Source organism: Fundulus heteroclitus, chromosome 5 (assembly GCF_011125445.2).
Source record: "Fundulus heteroclitus isolate FHET01 chromosome 5, MU-UCD_Fhet_4.1, whole genome shotgun sequence".
NCBI lineage: Eukaryota > Metazoa > Chordata > Actinopteri > Cyprinodontiformes > Fundulidae > Fundulus > Fundulus heteroclitus.
Window position 1 is genome coordinate 13,165,309 of NC_046365.1, and position 16,849 is coordinate 13,182,157.

Here is a 16,849-nt window from a genome sequence, read left to right on the forward strand (position 1 = left end):
CCATCCACTTTGGGTCACGCACCGGTACCACTGGCACCGGGCAGCTCCAGCAAAACAGCAATCCCAAAGCCACTTAAGAACTGGACTGCGTCAAGCAGGTTAGCATCAAGACTGTAGACTGTGGACCTTTCCAGAGCAACAACTGAAACGTTACTTAAAGCTGGTGGACAAAGCTGAGTCTCTGGCAGGAAAATTTCCCGTTTAAACTAGTTCTACGGTTTCTGCCAAGAACAGCGGCCAAATATCCAGCTAGAACTATGCCAGAAGCATGAGGATCTGGCCGATGGGTCCTTCACCAAATATTGGGATCTGTGTATCTAGATTTGAAGCTATATGTTTGAATCCAGTTTAGATTACAGATAAAACTAAATAAACTAATGCGCTTAACTATTATATAAATAAATATAAATAAATAAAATCAGAATTGTAGGTTTTACACTCATTCCCTTTTGTGAAAATGCTTCATCATGGGTATATGGGTAAACTTTTACCTGGCACCGAATGACTTAGAACTACAGTATTTTAGCAAAGTTTGGAAATATTCATTTTAATATCCATTTCCTTTGAGTGAGGCACATGCACTGTCGGCTAAATATTAGCACAAACCAGGGAAGCTATTTACAGAAAACATTAATCTTTATAATTCAGAGAGTAGAATCTATAATTTTATGAGATGGTTGCCCAATCTCAACATGCCTCCCGTGCCTCTGTGTTTGAGATCGGTAAGTAATTGTTGGCATTTGAAGAAATGAAACGCAAACAGACCGAGGGCGAGGACATCCTGTGGACCCTGCCAGTCTCCAGCTCTATGAAAACACTGTTACCTGTGTATTCAGGTGAGCACATGCAGGTGTAGTTGTTGATTCCATCCACGCAGGTGGAGTTGTTCTCACAGTCGTTGTCCTCACAGTCGTCGATGTTGATCTCACACTTATCGCCCTCGAAGCCCTCCGGACACACACACCTGGAGCGACGCAGTAAATGCACACAGTCGCACTTCGTAAAAACAAAGCTCCACACACAAGACTCATACAGATAATGCGGTATCTGTGGTTGATAACATGTATAATTGGGGATCTTAGCAATTATTTTTCTGCGACTGTCCAAAACTACTAATATGTCTGTAATTCATGGTCAGATATGTTGTTGTGTAAATTATTGTTGTCACATTACAACCACAAGATTAAATATGTTTTAATTGACTTTTACGGGGCAGACCAACACAAAGTCCTACTTAATTGTGCCGTAGTAGAAACAAATACATGGTTTCCAGCTTCTTTAGAAGATTAAAAGTGTACCGTGCATTTATATTTAGACTCCTGTTGACGCTGGAGCAAAGCCTCCCCACAGCATGACACGGCCGACACCGTGTTTCACCATGGAGATGTGCTCAAATATACAAAGGCACATAGATCAGAAAGCTTCATTTTGCTTTCATCTGACCAGAGCTCTTTCTTCCTCATGTTGCAACACTCCTCTCCTTTAACAACAGCTTTCTTCTAGCCACTCTTCCATAAAGACAAAAATGTATGCAGAGCGCAGCTTTCAGTTTTCCTGTCAACATGAAATATCGATATCTGGCATGTTTTACTATGGGCCTCGGAGTGATAGGGGCTGAATATAAATGTCCGCCAGAGTTTTCACAAATTCATTTGGTAAAAAAAATAAATTAAAACCAATGTTTACTGCCATTTCACAAACATACACTACAATGAGTTGGTCTAACCTCCTGCCATCCCAACCCAGCCCTTAAGGAGCGTTGTTAGAGACCCCAGCATCGGATAAAATAGTTTTTGTAATGTGACAAAATGTGGAAGAGCAACACTTGTGCAAGGCACCTTAAAATGAACCTGTAGACTAAAGTACTGCGTAATAACTGGATTTTTCCTGTCCTTTGTATGAGTGGAGAATTACTTATCACACATGATGTGATGTAGTACGGATATAGCCGCCTTGGGGACATCTTGATTTCAAAGATCTATGGTGAATGGTCTCCGCTCAGTGACAACTTCACAGCTAGGAGGCACACACACACACTCACACACAGGGTGCTCTATTATGGGCTTAATCAAGAGCTCTTTATGCGTTACACGCTCTGTTGGATGATATCTCATTATAGTCGGCGGCAGCACTTCAGAATGAATGTACTCGAATTAGCATTTAAAAAAAATCGCACAAAGATAAAAATGTATGAGTGGAATTGACCAGAGATAGTAGCAAAAGACGAAGAGAGGGAATTACAGGAGGAATGATTCTGGGGTTTGTCTAATTATCTGTGTAAATATTTGTTTCCTTAGCTTGTCTCCTGTTGGCCCTCTATAGCTTGATGGTCAGAACCCAGCCTCTTCATCCTTCAGCCTTAGTGGATGGGCTATAAAGGTACTTAGAATAACAGAATGAGCCATTTAGTGCTGTAAGTTCATTACCACTATTACTGGTTTATTGACATTGGCTGAGAGTTACTTGCTATGATTTTGGATGACTTCTGAAAAATCCCTTATCTTTGATATCAAATGAATATCCATATTGTGCTTAGACAGTTAGTTATATGAACAATTATAGCAGCCTGAGTCTTCTTAGATGTAGTCAGTACTGTATAGCTCCAAAATGATGTGTTACACAGCAAATTGGTTAAACTGTAGAAATCTGAGAAATATGTGACCACAACAAGCCGTATATTTCTTAGTCTACCATCTGGTGCACACATATTTCCTGCCTACCTCTCTGATCCACAGCACATGTCTTCCTGAACTCCACTGGGAAACCAAAAAATGTATTTAAGAAACCAATTATATGATCATGAAATCTTCTTGAGATATATTGTTAGCTGAAAGAACGTTTATGTATTTTATGATTAACGTTGTATGTATGTTTTGTAGCATAGGCTTTTGGATAGTATTTTATCTATATAGTCTTAAATTAAATGTTACCTTTGTTTATCTGAAGTTTCCAATCTTCCTGCCTGCCACAAGGGATGGAAATTAGCTAAGAATCGAGGATCTGGTGTAGCGCATCTTTACTCTGATAGAGTTTAATGTTTTTTTCTGTACATTTACCCTGATCAAATAAATAAACTTTACTCGCATTGTAAATACATTGAAATATTTAAAACAGCTGCATTGAAGCTCATACTAGACATGATACTGTTTCTGCTGGTTGGTTGGACATCTAAGCAAAAATGTATTTATAAAAACACTAAAATACCACTTTATTATGAATATACTTTTCTAATAGCTTTCTTTTGAGGCCAAGAATTAACTTGTGCCTGTACGTTTTAGTTTGACTTTTTTCTTTATTATGGAAATAAAAAGAACACCCCTGACATGACGTCAGTCATGCAGCTCCTAAATGAATCACAAAGCCCAAAAGTTTGACTTTTCACTGTATGTTGTATTCTAGCTTTGTATGATCTTCTTTGTCTGTGCAGAGATCAAACTGCTGAATGGCCTCATGTATAACGCCTACTGATCCTTCACATCTAGCATCCCACATTTTCCACTGTTCCGATTGAAGGTGCCAAGAGTTTTTACTGGGTTGGGGACAAAGCGTTCAATATTAGCCCTAATGCATGAAATCAGCTCCAACATCAGCTACATCTGAGGGAATTGGTTTTATTGGGTGAGTTTTAACAAACGCTAAATGTTTTAAACATTCAAACATCTGAATATGGCTGTTGATTGATGATTTACTTGATTACAATGTTGAACATCCCATTGGACTTTTTTTTTTAGTTTTACTGATAGATAAGGAACTTAAAAGGTTTTTATAATGTTTAAAACTGTCTTAAGCTGCTGTCCTTTCGGCTAAGACATCATAGTAAATGTGATTTTACGTTTCAATCCTCCTGGTTAACTATAGCACAAATGAATAGAATAAAAAGCAAAATGAGTGAAAACACCCTGATATATACTAGAAATTAGTAATTATATTAATAAAGAATGAAAATAGAAATAGAAAACAAAGTTGTGAGACAAATACAGGGTAATATGGGCAGGAATTTGGTGAATTGGTGCTATGTATTGGTGAGGTAAACATTGTCCAAGAGTGAAGTTATTTTGATGCTATATTTCAGATGAAGAGCCTTACTACAATATACTTTCCTGCAAAATATTAACCTGACAACAGCCAGCTGTATGTATCGCTCCGCCTAGCTCCACTCACATACATCTGGGACACGGCTCATTGAAAATGATTTCCCCAACCAAATTTTTGGTCTGGCCAATCAGGACGCAGGGCGGGTGTTTCATGGATGTGACGTAGTGGAGAAGCCACCGTGAGATTCCAACAACAATGGCGGCTCGCATCGAGGAAGCAAGCGTTAGCATTGATGCTGCTATTTCCTCCGTGTTGTCCAATCTATCTGATATTGTTTCATTAAAAGAACATCAGAGAACGGCTCTGAAGGCTTTTGTTGGTGGAAACCATGTTTTCGCCCTTCTCCCGACCGGATTTGGCAAGTTTTGTTTTCCGGGGCGCGTACGCGGACGCGCCCCGGAGCGGTTAGCGGCTAGCGCTAACCATATTGGGAGGCCTATTAGTCCTCGACGCGGTCAGCCCGGGATCGACTCCGACCCGCGGCGCTTTGCCGCCTGTCTTCCCCCTCTTCCTGTCAGCTCACTGTCAATAAAAGGTGTGCCACTACAGTGTTTCCCGCATGGATTTGCTTATGCGAGGCGGCAAATCCGACTCGCGGACCGGGGGGGGGGGGGGGGATGACTTTTTCTCCGCGGGGGGGGGGGGGTTGGGGGGGTGGACGACACGTTTTCCGCGGCCGCCTCGCCAAGATAGCGCTGCGGGAAACCCTGCACTAGAGCCGCAAACACATAAAAAAAAAAAAAAAAGTTTTTTTTTCCGGCGTCGGTCTCATCAGCGTCACGGGTTAGCTTCGGTGTGAGTGGTTGAAATAGCACGTTGATAAAGATGACAGACAAGTGGCTTATCCAATCATATGCAAGGAGTTTTGATAAGGCCCAGCCTTCAGTAAAGGCAATGCCTATGGCGGTGTCCCAGATGTATGTGAGTGGAGCTAGGCGGAGCGATACATACAGCTGGCTGTTGTCAGGTTAGCAAAATATATCCATGTACCAATATAAAAAACGGGTTAACATATTTTAATCCTAACCTCTCCGTGTAAATGCCTGCTCTTGCTCTGACTGACTGCTTCAGTTAATTTTATGTGAAGGGAAAGTGATTTCGTGTCTCAGTGCACCTTGTCAGACACCAACAGATAAGTATTATTTGCCAGCTGTGAATATCACTTAGTGCTGTAGCCAGCAGACAAATGAATAAAGTGACAAAAATAGATTTTTGATTATACATGTTGTTAGATCTTTTCATTAATCGATAAAAAAACCAAAAACAGTGTCAGTTTTTTAATTCCACAGTTTCTACAGAGATTTAGCTCTGAGACCTCTTAAAGCAAAGATGTGGCAAGGACGTTGTGGAAAGGTTCGGTGTAGGATTTACATTTTTCTTTTATCACTCCTAAAGGCTCTCACTCAGTGTTTTAAAAATCCATCGTGCAGTTAATATTCATACAAAGCGACATAATGTTCTACAGCTGCAAGCACTGAATTAATAGTCTTGGAGAGAAGATGATTTAATGTTTGTTGCATGAGCAATGACATTTATAATCGTCCATTTTATATCTCAGCATAATCCTTGCTGGGTCATGGTTGGACTGGTGCCTATTTCCAGCAGTCAGTGGGGGAGAGGCAGGTACACCCTGGATAGGTGGTCATGCAGTCACAGGGAGACATAACTATGCACACACAGTCAGACCTAAGGCCAATTTAGAGAGGATAATTAACCTAACATAAATATCTTTGGGCAGTGGGAGGGAAGAAACTGTAGTACCCATGTTAGCACGAGGAGAACATGCAAACTACGCAGATAGGTTCCTGCTGCGATTAAAACCCAGGACCAACTTGCTGCAAGGCAATGGTGCTGCCAACTCTGGCTCTGGTCACCCCAAATTTAAAACAAAGATAGAGCAACAGGAAAAACTTACTAAATGTGATAAAATGTATTTTGAAGGTATCTCACCAAAAGTTGCTTCCTTCTCCTTCCTTCAGATGGCAAGTCCCGCTGTTCTGGCAGGGGTTACCGATGCAGGCATGAATAGGCTCCTCACAGTTTTGTCCCTGCAAAAGTGCACAATGATTAAGTTGACGCCTTCCAGGTAACAAAGTAGCGACTGTAAAATATTAAAAATGCATTTCTTTTATTTCTGTTGTTCTTGTTAATTGCACAGGCATTTCTGTCATCTTTCATTTTTTACATATTCGTTTACTTTAGGAAACGTGGTTCTGTTTCTGCATAGTACACAGTATAGGTGTAGAACATATATAAACATTTGAATTTCCAGCCGTACCTTAAATCCATAAGGGCACGAGCAGCGGTAGTAGTGCACAGGGTCAGTGGAGCATGTGCCGTCATTTTTGCAGGGGCTGGACAGGCAGGGATCACATTTGGCCTGGATACTCAAATCCACCGGGCCTGTGTGAGGCACCAACCCACACAAACAACACGTATACACAAAAAAACTTTATCAATAACAACTTTTTTGATTTAGTCATGTAGAGTAGGGGGAAATAGAAAGACATACACACGCATCGCTGTATATTGTAATGGCCCTGCACAGATAAAATGAAGGTTCATTGCTCTTCCTTCTATGTATTTTCTTTTGGAGCTATGAATAATAAACATAGCCTATGACACAATCAAAGCTGCTCTCTGAATAGTTTTGCATAAAGAACATCAACTAATCAAAAAGGTGGAAACAAAAATAATTTGAACCCAACATTGTGAAATAAACTATGATATAGCACCTAGAAACAGATTTCTCCTGGATATACACTTTATTGCTTAAAGTATTCAATCATCTGGATTCACACACGTAAGAATGACGTTCCATTCTAAAGTCATGGGGTTTAAAAAAGATATCGAACCATGCCATAAGGCTATAACTGTGTCAATTCTTCTGGAAAGACTTTTCAAAAGGTTTGGGAGTGTGGTTATGGGGATGTTTTTGCCATTTTCCTGAAGCTTTTTTAGTGAGGTCAGACACGGATGTTAGAGAAACCAAGAAAAACCTGCCTTGAGTTCTCCCCTCTAATTTATCCCTAAAGTGATCTATCAGGGTGAGGCTGGGATTTTGTGCAGGCCATTCAAGTTCTTTAAGACCAAACTTTCTCATCAATGTCCTAACGGACCTTGCTTTGTACAGTGCTGAGCAGACATGTTAGACCAGGAAGAGACCATCCACAAACCGTTCCCACAAAGTTGGGAGCATGAAAAACAGCTGATGTCCTGATGGAACATCAGGGCCTATTTTTCTCACTCTACTGATTTCTACTGTTCTCCAGTTTTGCATTGCAATGAAATGACTGTCGTCATTTCAGCTTTTAACTTTTTGTTCTCTCTCTTTTATCTTCATAGTAGGTACACCTGGTCTGGCGTTCTGTTAACTGTGACATCATCCAGTGAAGACAGATCACCTGCAATTACCATCTAATGTAGAACAGATTACTAGATCAATGTGTGCTTCTGTGCTTGTCTGTCTCTCTTGTTGTGTCTCAGCTCTGTCTTCTCTAACCTCCAGTCGGTCGAGGCAGATGACCGTTCATACTGAGCCCGGTTCTGCCGGAGGTTTTCCTTCCCGTTAATGGTGAGTTTTTCTTCCCACTGTCGCTTCATGCTTGCTCAGTATGAGGGATTGCAGCAAAGCCATGTACAATGCAGACGACTCTCCCTTTGGCTCTACGCTTCTTCAGCAGTGAATGCTGCTTGTCGGGACTTTGAAGCAATCAACTGGTTCCTTTATATAGGACATTTTTGACCAATCTGTATAATCTGATTGAATTTGTCTTTGTAAAGTGCCTCGAGATGACATGTTTCATGAATTGGCGCTATATAAATAAATTTTAATTAAATTGAATTGAATTGAAATAGTCCAGACTATTTATGCTGGAGAATTAAAAGTTCTGTTGTCCAGAAATCTGGGGCAGAGCAGAAATCACAAAAAAACAATCCCATACCATAATCCCATAATCCCCCCTCCACACACTCAGAATCGGCACCGCTCTTCTGGATACCACCAAACCAGGACTCCTCCTTTGGATTGCCAGAAAGACAGGAATGATTTGTCACTCCAGAGAACATCTTCTGCTCAGCTTCACAGTGTAGTGGTGGCACACTTTCAACCCCTGCAGCTAATGCTTTCTGTTGCACATGGTAATGAAGGCTGCTCAGCCATGGAAACCCATTCCATTAAGCTCCCTGCCACACTGTTCTTGACTTAATCTGAAGCCCACATGAAGTTTGAGGGTCTGTAACTATTGGCTATGCAATTTGTCCAACCTTAGCAAACTATGTCTTCAACATCCACTTTACAAATACCCCAGATTTGTTATAATACCATAGAATATTCAGCAGCGAGGAAAGCGGCATGCTGAGATTCATCTCACTCCTAAGAGCGCCCCATTCCTTCACAAATGGTAACAGAACGAGTCTCTGTGCCTTGGTGTTTGGTTTTAAACACATTTGGCCATGAAACCTACTGGAACATCTCAATTCAATGAGTTGGAGAGTTGAGCAAATACTTTTTGCGACAAAGTGTATAAAACAGGAAAGTTGGCATTTTCTGTGCAGGACCATTTTTTAACACAGGACATATTTCCCCAACTCTAGTGACAGAATATCAACATTGAACAGCAAGAGGACACAGTGAAAAGAACATAAGGGTTAAAAGGGAAACAAAGTGGTTCAGTTTAGGTAAGGTTTTCAGGTTGAGGAAGAACCGGGCTGGGACCACTCAAACTCAGGAACCAGGGTTTGTAGGGGAGTTACTGGGGTATGATTGGCTACTTTACCTGGCACTAGAAAACCACAAGGCCCAGGGACTTCTACAGTGCGTCAGTCAGATTAGGTCAAAGATAGGTTTCAGTCATGTATTCAAAGTCAATGTGAAATAATTAGGTTGAAAGGTTAAGGTCAACACTCAGCAGTAGCACTATTTAGTAAACAGAGTTAGTCAACTATTAAGCATAAAGCTAATGATGAGCTATTTTAAACATTCAACATTCACAGAAATCTTCTAGGACTGATATGTTTTCCTCACTGTTTTAGTTTTACATAAAACACCACTGGTAAGAATGAAACTGCACATCGTAGTCTTGCCACAAATTTAATTTTGCAAATGCAAACTGTTTATATAGTTTGCAATCTAAGTTTTTTTCTTTCTTTTTTTTCTCTACTATTTGACAGGGCATAATGTTCAAATTTAGGATGTACCAACTGTAGCTTGTCTGTTGTGTACTTTAATCTCAGATTTAAAAATTTCAAGAGTACAATCTACTCCCCAAAATAAGCCCTCAAATTTAAAATTGCGCTTCTAATAAGAATTTACAGTTCACAAAGAAAATGAAAATATGTCAAATTTTGACACCAGAGGTTTTTTCACATCACACACATACATTACTGTGAGCAAGTATTGGTGTGTGACGTTTAACCATAGTCCATCTTAAAAGATACCTTTACTTCTTTACAAAACCATTTTTTAGTTCTTTCTAAAATAATGATTTGCTTATTGTTCCTTTAATGACTATTAAGTTAATAATGATTTACAGTTCATGCCTGTATTATATAATGCAGGTCTATCAGACACAATGTCTTAGCAACACTGAGAAAGATTTAGAAATTCAATAATAATTTAAAATAAATATGTTTTATTGCCTTAAAAACTTTTATCCAGAGACCCTCAGCTTAATGTTTCTCCAATAAACAAACATTTTCAGTCTTATGTGGAATAATTAGCTTGAAACTGTTGTTGTTTACTGGCCTAGCGATTTAATTAGCTGATGCCAAAGTCTCAAATGGCTTTTAATTGGCCCGATTAATCAGATGACTCATTAATTCCTCTGACATAAAAGAAAATCCTGTTTAGCTTATTAAATTGTGCAAAACAAAAATTAAAACAGACATTTTTAGCTCCAGTTTTCTTTTTGGCAGCTTGTCCTCTATCCAGTTGTGTGTCAGTTTCCAACACAAACAAACTGGCTGTTTTAGTCTAAACATGCGTTTCTAGATGTTATTTGTATTCAATTAGAAAATAAACGATATGTGAGACATGTTAACCAGTACGTTTTTTTTTTGTTACTGTGTCATGCGTGTGCATTTACCTGTGCAGGTAAACTTCTTGGAGGGTGTGGTAAGGAGTAGTTTGTCTGTCATGTCACCGGGCCCGGCACAGCGGGCGATGCCCGGCTCCTTGTAGCCGCTCTTCACCCAGTCGGACAGCCACTGCATGTGGCAGTCACAGTACAGAGGGTTGGCACCCAGAGCCCTGTAGCACGAGTACAAGCAAGACTGAGCCGCATTCATCACAGTCAGTGTGTAATTAGTAAGATTGTGCAATGATGTGCGACAGGAGCTGCAGCTAGATTTTCCAGGTGTTATAATCTCGAAAATTGTAATTTGTTTCAATAAATAAACCCGAAAATGTCAGGGATCTGAAACAGAAGCTGAAAAAACAAGAGTGTGAGCAAAAAACTTTCTTCTGTGAATCTCAGTTAAGATGACTTGGGAAAGAGGAATTTCATTAGAACTGTAGAAATCCTGAAAAACTGAGAAAGCAGAGAAATGGGCCAACAGAACCAAAGACGGGTCAAAACGTTTTTGATGGGGTTTTATCTCAGATCTGAACTTATCTACTCGAAGCAAACTTTATTTTTGCTAATCTTCAGCCCCTTAGCGCAAAAATGTCAATATCAGTGTTTTCTAAATAAAAAAAAAAAAAAAAGTTGTTGTAGAATGCTAAATATGTAACATAAATGAAATCATTGTTTGTGTTTTAATGGGTTGTGTGCTGCTTCGCTAACAATGCAGTCAGATTTTTCTGGAATCAGATTCCATATCTAACAAAACTTTAGATTCATTTGTTACGGAGCTACGTGACATCTAACGTAGACCTCAGAAGCAGGTTGTGTACGTGTACGACACTCACAGATGAGACAGCGACGACAGGTCCTTAAAGGCTCCCTCTGGAATCAGGGATATGTCGTTACCATGGAGAGATCTGAGGAAGTGAGGGATTTCGTATCGGAGAGGAAGAACGTCACAGAAGTGTAGACATCCAGTTGTTAAAGCCCTTTAACATCGACAGTCTGCGTGTTTTACGATGTTACAAGTACATGCTGATACTCACAGCAAACGCAGAGACTTGAGGCCATCGAACGCCCTCACTGGTATGCACCGCAGACGGTTGTAGCTCAGGATTCTTTACACACAGAAGTAAACAAAGCAACCTTTTCAGGATAAGCTCAATTGCAGCAAGCCTTACAGAGTTTATTCAGCAGTCAGGCATGACATTCTGACCACCTGCCTTATGGTGTTGGTCCCCTATTTTCTACCAAAACAGCTGTGATTCTTACACAAATGGACTCTATCAGACATCTGAAGGTGTGCTGCACTATCTGGCACCAACATGTTAACATTAAATTCAGATGTACACTTCAAATTCATTGTGCTCTCTAAGTCATTCCTGAGCCATTTTAGATTGGTGCCAAGGAGTTTTGTCTTGTTTGAATAGATAACAGCCATCATGAAATACCTTGAATGCATGTATATGGTCAGCGACAACACTTACTACCACTACCACTACTTAGTGTTACTTTTCAAAGTAACATCCATATTATTGCCACAACCCAAGGGTTCCCAGCAGAAAATTGCCAAAGCATCCCACTGCCTCCACTGGCCTGCCCTTTTTCCCATAGTGCATCCTGCTGCAATGTGTTTGGTGAACCCAGCCATCCACATGATGTAAAGGACAACTTGAGTCATCATGTAACTCTGCAGATATTCTTACCCAGTGGACTTGCCATTTTACTGAGATCCATGTGTCTACTATTTTATGCCTCTAAAACATCAAGTCTGAGAAGAAAATGTTCACTCACTGCCCAAAATAACCCAACCACTGACAGGTACTATGATGGAGAGATGCTATTCAGTTTTGAACATAAAATGTACCTTTTTAAAGTTCATAATACTACGTTATATTGATGTATTGAACTTTACTTTGCAGACAATACAGCAAACACGTTGAAGCAATGTTCAACAAATCAGCTTGATTATTAACAGGCACGTCTTCCATGCACACAGAAAAGTCACCAATCTTGTCTTCAGGTTATTTTTTTTTGTGGCAGTCATGAAGATATTCTGTTTCTGAGATTGACATTTAAATAATCCTTTAGTGCTTTGCTCTTAGTTTCCTTTGTATTCAGCCAATTTCTTGTTTACTCCTGCATCCCTTTTCCCCCTCAGCTGCAGCCTGTTGCTAACCAACCATTAGCCCCTTGTTCAGAAATCGCTGCCCTAGTTAGAAAAGGCTCTTCGTTTAGTCAGCTTCTTTCTTAATCCACCTGTTGCCCGCCTCATAGCTTGCCTGATTTCCTCATTGCTGGATTTCCCACCGCATGTAATCTCCAGCATTTATTATAAAAATTATCCACTAGGGCATGACCCTGCCTGTCTCCTGTCAGTGATTAGGTCCACCACCACCACTACATCAGTTACAGTGGATGTAGGGGAAATCAATATGTCTGATGGGGATGGCTGTTCGCAAATGTTTTTAAATAAAGTTCTGTAAAATGATATGTAGCAGTCTAACTACATGCTATCTGTATACTAGTTAGTAGCATCTGATTTCTTACAGGTGGAACCATTATTACGGCTAATAATTGGCAGCATTTAACCAATATCCAGCAAAGATGGTACTGACTGCTTCTGAACAAACACATTACAATAAATGGCTGCAAACATAATTATCATATGGCAAAAACCTATAAAAATAAACCATTGCACTAATATTTTACTTACTTTTGAACCAATGGCTTCTGGGAATTTTTTAACTACTTTTCTAAGTTCCTGCGGTCACCAGTAGCTGTTAGGTAGCCCTGTGTCTATGATGCAGTTTGATTTAATTTAACTGTGAGGGAAAGATTAGCTTACTGAAACGCAGTCTAAGTTTCCTGTAAATGGCATACCAACATGCAGCTACAAAAATAACATGTTGATAGATAAAATAACTTTACTGTCAACATTGTTTAAGTAAATCAAAATTAGTTTTGAGCGTGTTTTCAACTGCTTCAGGTGGATGCTTAATAAACCTGCGAGACGCAATCAGTCGCAGTTTCATGCTAGCGACATGAAACTGTGCATCCTACTGTGTTTCTGCTCAAATTTTCCTGAGCACTTAGGAATGACCAGTGTGCACACACACAGAGTCCTTAACGCCAAACCCACTCACACAGACAGACACACACTTGCACCTATATTACAAAGGGACAGATGTGAAGCCAGACTCACAGTGTAAGCAGCTCTGACATGTTACTGAGGCTGTGGTTGGACAACGTGCTGATCTGGTTGTTACTCAAATCACTGAAAAGGAAACAACAGATGCATAAAACACACACACAGAGGCGCACGTGCGAAAATTAATCCACACAGCACACAGATTGTAAACAACAGATAATCTTTGTTTGTTTTCATTTGTTCTGACAGTTACACCCTCATCGGGGCCAAACTAATATGACTGAACACAGAAATCTCAAACAGCAGCAGTCTGTTAATGTTGGCCTTTAAAGGAGCAGCAAATATCAGCCGAATCACGGTCCTCCACGTATATTTGCGTTAGACTGTTTTCTTTCAAGGGTTTGTGGATTAATGACTTTATATTCAATGAGTTAATGTTGCCAAACTTACATGAGCGTTAAGTGTTTGTAATTCGAGAGCTCCACAGGAACCTGAGTGAAGTGGTTTCCGTCCAAATACCTGCGGACACCAAGAACAGAAAAAAACACATGGAGGGGATTCGGATACAAAACTGGAGTAGATAAAAGATAAATCTGGAAAATTAAAAAGGAAGTTTGAGAGTGAAAAGCCAAACCAAGATAATATTGAAGATAATAAGAGTCACGCGGGGAATTCCTTATTTCCAGCAGTGTGAGCGACCATGACTGTTACAATAATAAACACTGAAACGTGATATTCCCACTGGAGCCTCACTCTTTTTTTCATTGCACACACATAATGAAACATAAGTGAGATCCTATATCTTTTACTGTATGAATACAGACCCAGCTGTGATTTGGAAATATTGGTTTAAATTTGGAGAGCAAATTTGGAGAGAAATTTGGAGAGCAAATTTTTTTTGTTTTTTTTTTTACAAAAGGTGTTAAATCTTACAAAATATCACTAACTTTGGGCGTTTTTTAATTCAGAATTACAGGTTTTTATTATTATTATTATTATTGCTGACTTTCCTTCTGAACTGAATGAGTCCATTTACTTGAGATTTACAAGCAAACACATGCACGGTAAAACTTTCATGACTGCCAACCACGCCATCCAGCTTTAGCGGGGATTCAAAGGAAAAATGTCTACCTGGTCTTGGTAATCAAGTGCACTTCATTAAATGGTCATTATCAGGGTGATGATTTCTATAAAACCATGAGACTTGAGAACTTCTTATTCTGGAGCATGCAAAGGTATATTAATGAAAGACATCAGCAATCACCATTACGAAGCAACTGCTGCTAACGATAAAGGTTTAAAAGGCCACTTTTCAACAATGCAATGTTCAGAGACTTTTGGAGCAATTCCCTTTCACAGCTGTGTAAAGTAGAGATGTTTTTCCACAGCATACCTGCTCAAATACCTTGTAATAACTGTCATGCATGGCGGTGGAGGGCTAATGGGATGGGCCTGCCTTGCTGCCTCAGCCACTTGGCAACTTATAGTAATGCAGTTGACCATGACTTATGTATATTAAAGTTCTCCATAGTCATATGAGAGGCTGTTTCTCCAACAGAAAAAGCTTGGCCAAAACTTAGTTATCAAGACGGCAATGATCTCAAACACAGGAGTCGCAGCACTAAACCAAAAAGCAGAAAAGAGTCAGAGTGATGCAATGTCCCTGTCAAGGTCTGGTTTCAATCAGGTTTCAGTCAACCTTATTAAATCTACGTGAACTGAAGCAATGTTCTAAAGAAGATTGGGCCAAACGTTCTCCACAATGATGTGAGACACCAATACGGATAACAAATACTTCTACAGAGTATTGAATCATGATTTTCCAATGACTGCACTGACGATCAAGTATCTTTCTTTTCTTTTCTCTTTTCCTCGACTGTATGTTTGGTTGCTCCTCTACGATCTGGACTGTTTTTCTGTTTATCGTCTCGTGTTGAGCTTCATCAGTTGGACTTCAACTTAAAATATATAGTTTTTAATCTTAAACAGTGAACCTTGGGTCATTTTTCACGATCTTCCACAATTTTTGCTGGAGCTTCTCTGTTGTCAGGGTAAACACACAGAGCAGACTAAACGCCTAGATAAATTAATATCAGGCTTCAATCTCTTACTTTTAAAGTTTTTCATAATTTGTTTTGCTCATTCTCTGTCTGTTTTTGCTTTGTCAACTTCAGGCTATTTAAATAGCTTATGATTGGTTAATGATTGGGTAATGGTAATGTAAATATTAAATTAGATAAGACTAAATGTATTCTTTCTCTTTCACTGCATTCATTTTCAAATTATCTATGGGAAATAATCTACAACTTGCTAAGTCATCTGATTTGTTGTTGGCTATTTTTTTCAAACTTAAAAAAAAAAATCATTGTTACACATAGTCCTGGGATTTAATTTAATTTATCTGCAATTACTTTTAGCATTTTATTTTGTTATTTCTGTTTCCACTGCTCTGAAAGGTAATTTATTCAAATCAGACTAATGATGTAGGAGGAAGTTGTAAATAAAACTGCCCTACACCTCCAGTCCAGCGGGTGGCGATAGTAAACCAAAGGCCAAACAAATAAAGCCCAGCCGAGAACCCTGTATCCCGCCATTTGTTCACAAAACAAGATGGGGAACGCTGAACTGGCTGACGTCTTCTTACTTTGGTCCATTCTCAATCTCAAAAAACACATTTAGATATGAAAATCAAACAAAGTAGAAAACAATAACAAATAGGTCTTAAATATGGCAGCTGATCGGAAGTCAAAGCAACGCAAGAAAGGATCCACCAGTCATCACCGCTCAGCATATAAGCCCACCCCTCAACATTCCTGGGCTCTTGTGGCTCCAGCCTAAACTTTTTGGATTCATTTGATGTAAAATTGAAAATGAGTAAAGAGTTTCGGCATTTATTATGTTTATATTTGCAAACACACCACTGAAGACAAGCAACAGTCCCTCCATGAGCCTGCAAGGATAATCGGGTATAGACAATGGATGGATGGATATTTACAAAGAACTGAATGTTTTTTATTAGGTAAGATGTTTAACGTTTTGTAAGAGGTGAACTCACAGTTCAGTGGTCTCTTTTGGGACGCCTTTGGGGAGTGTGGTGAGACCTTTGTTGCTGCAGCGCACCACGGTGTCTAGACAAGAACACTCAGCTGGACACCTCAGAACAGGAGAGCAGCTGTTCTCGTTGTTACCTGTTGTAAGCATTGAGGAAAATTATAAGAGTGATCTAGAATCAACAAGAATCAAGAACCTTCAATGTCATTATGTGTTGCCATAATAAAATTTGTGATGAGACAGACACCAACTCAAGTGTCTAAGATGAGGTAATGGCAGAAAAGGTGATGAACAGGTACCAGCAGATGCTCCAGCTTACCATCTTCACAGGCAAAGTCCTGAACAGCCACATCCTGGATGGGAATCTCCTTTAGGAAATAGGGATTTTGGCAGCGAGGATTTCCGGTGACGATGCGTTTCCTTCTCAGCCAATCGCCGAGCCAGGCCAGGTGGCAGTTGCAGTTGAAGGGATTAGCCAGGAGGTTTC

At 39.8% G+C, this 16,849-nt stretch overlaps 1 protein-coding gene across 18 annotated transcripts in view; it reads right to left on the bottom strand.

Annotated features, from left to right (window-relative positions):
- Window positions 1-16,849, bottom strand: part of slit2 (slit homolog 2 (Drosophila)) — a 146,086-nt gene that overhangs the window by 11,745 nt on the left and 117,492 nt on the right. For 9 of the 18 annotated variants that reach the window (XM_036136947.1, XM_036136943.1, XM_036136939.1 and 6 more), the window contains 11 exons: window positions 16,682-16,848; window positions 16,367-16,499; window positions 13,762-13,830; window positions 13,366-13,437; window positions 11,207-11,278; window positions 11,006-11,077; window positions 10,182-10,345; window positions 8,874-8,906; window positions 6,374-6,498; window positions 6,046-6,143; window positions 825-964 (listed from right to left, as the gene is read on the bottom strand). In XM_036136947.1, coding sequence (XP_035992840.1) covers window positions 825-964; window positions 6,046-6,143; window positions 6,374-6,498; window positions 8,874-8,906; window positions 10,182-10,345; window positions 11,006-11,077; window positions 11,207-11,278; window positions 13,366-13,437; window positions 13,762-13,830; window positions 16,367-16,499; window positions 16,682-16,848 — 1,145 coding nt within the window. The remainder of the gene's footprint in view (window positions 1-824; window positions 965-6,045; window positions 6,144-6,373; window positions 6,499-8,873; window positions 8,907-10,181; window positions 10,346-11,005; window positions 11,078-11,206; window positions 11,279-13,365; window positions 13,438-13,761; window positions 13,831-16,366; window positions 16,500-16,681; window position 16,849) is intronic. The other 9 variants (XM_036136946.1, XM_036136948.1, XM_036136944.1 and 6 more) reach the window with 2 other exon arrangements.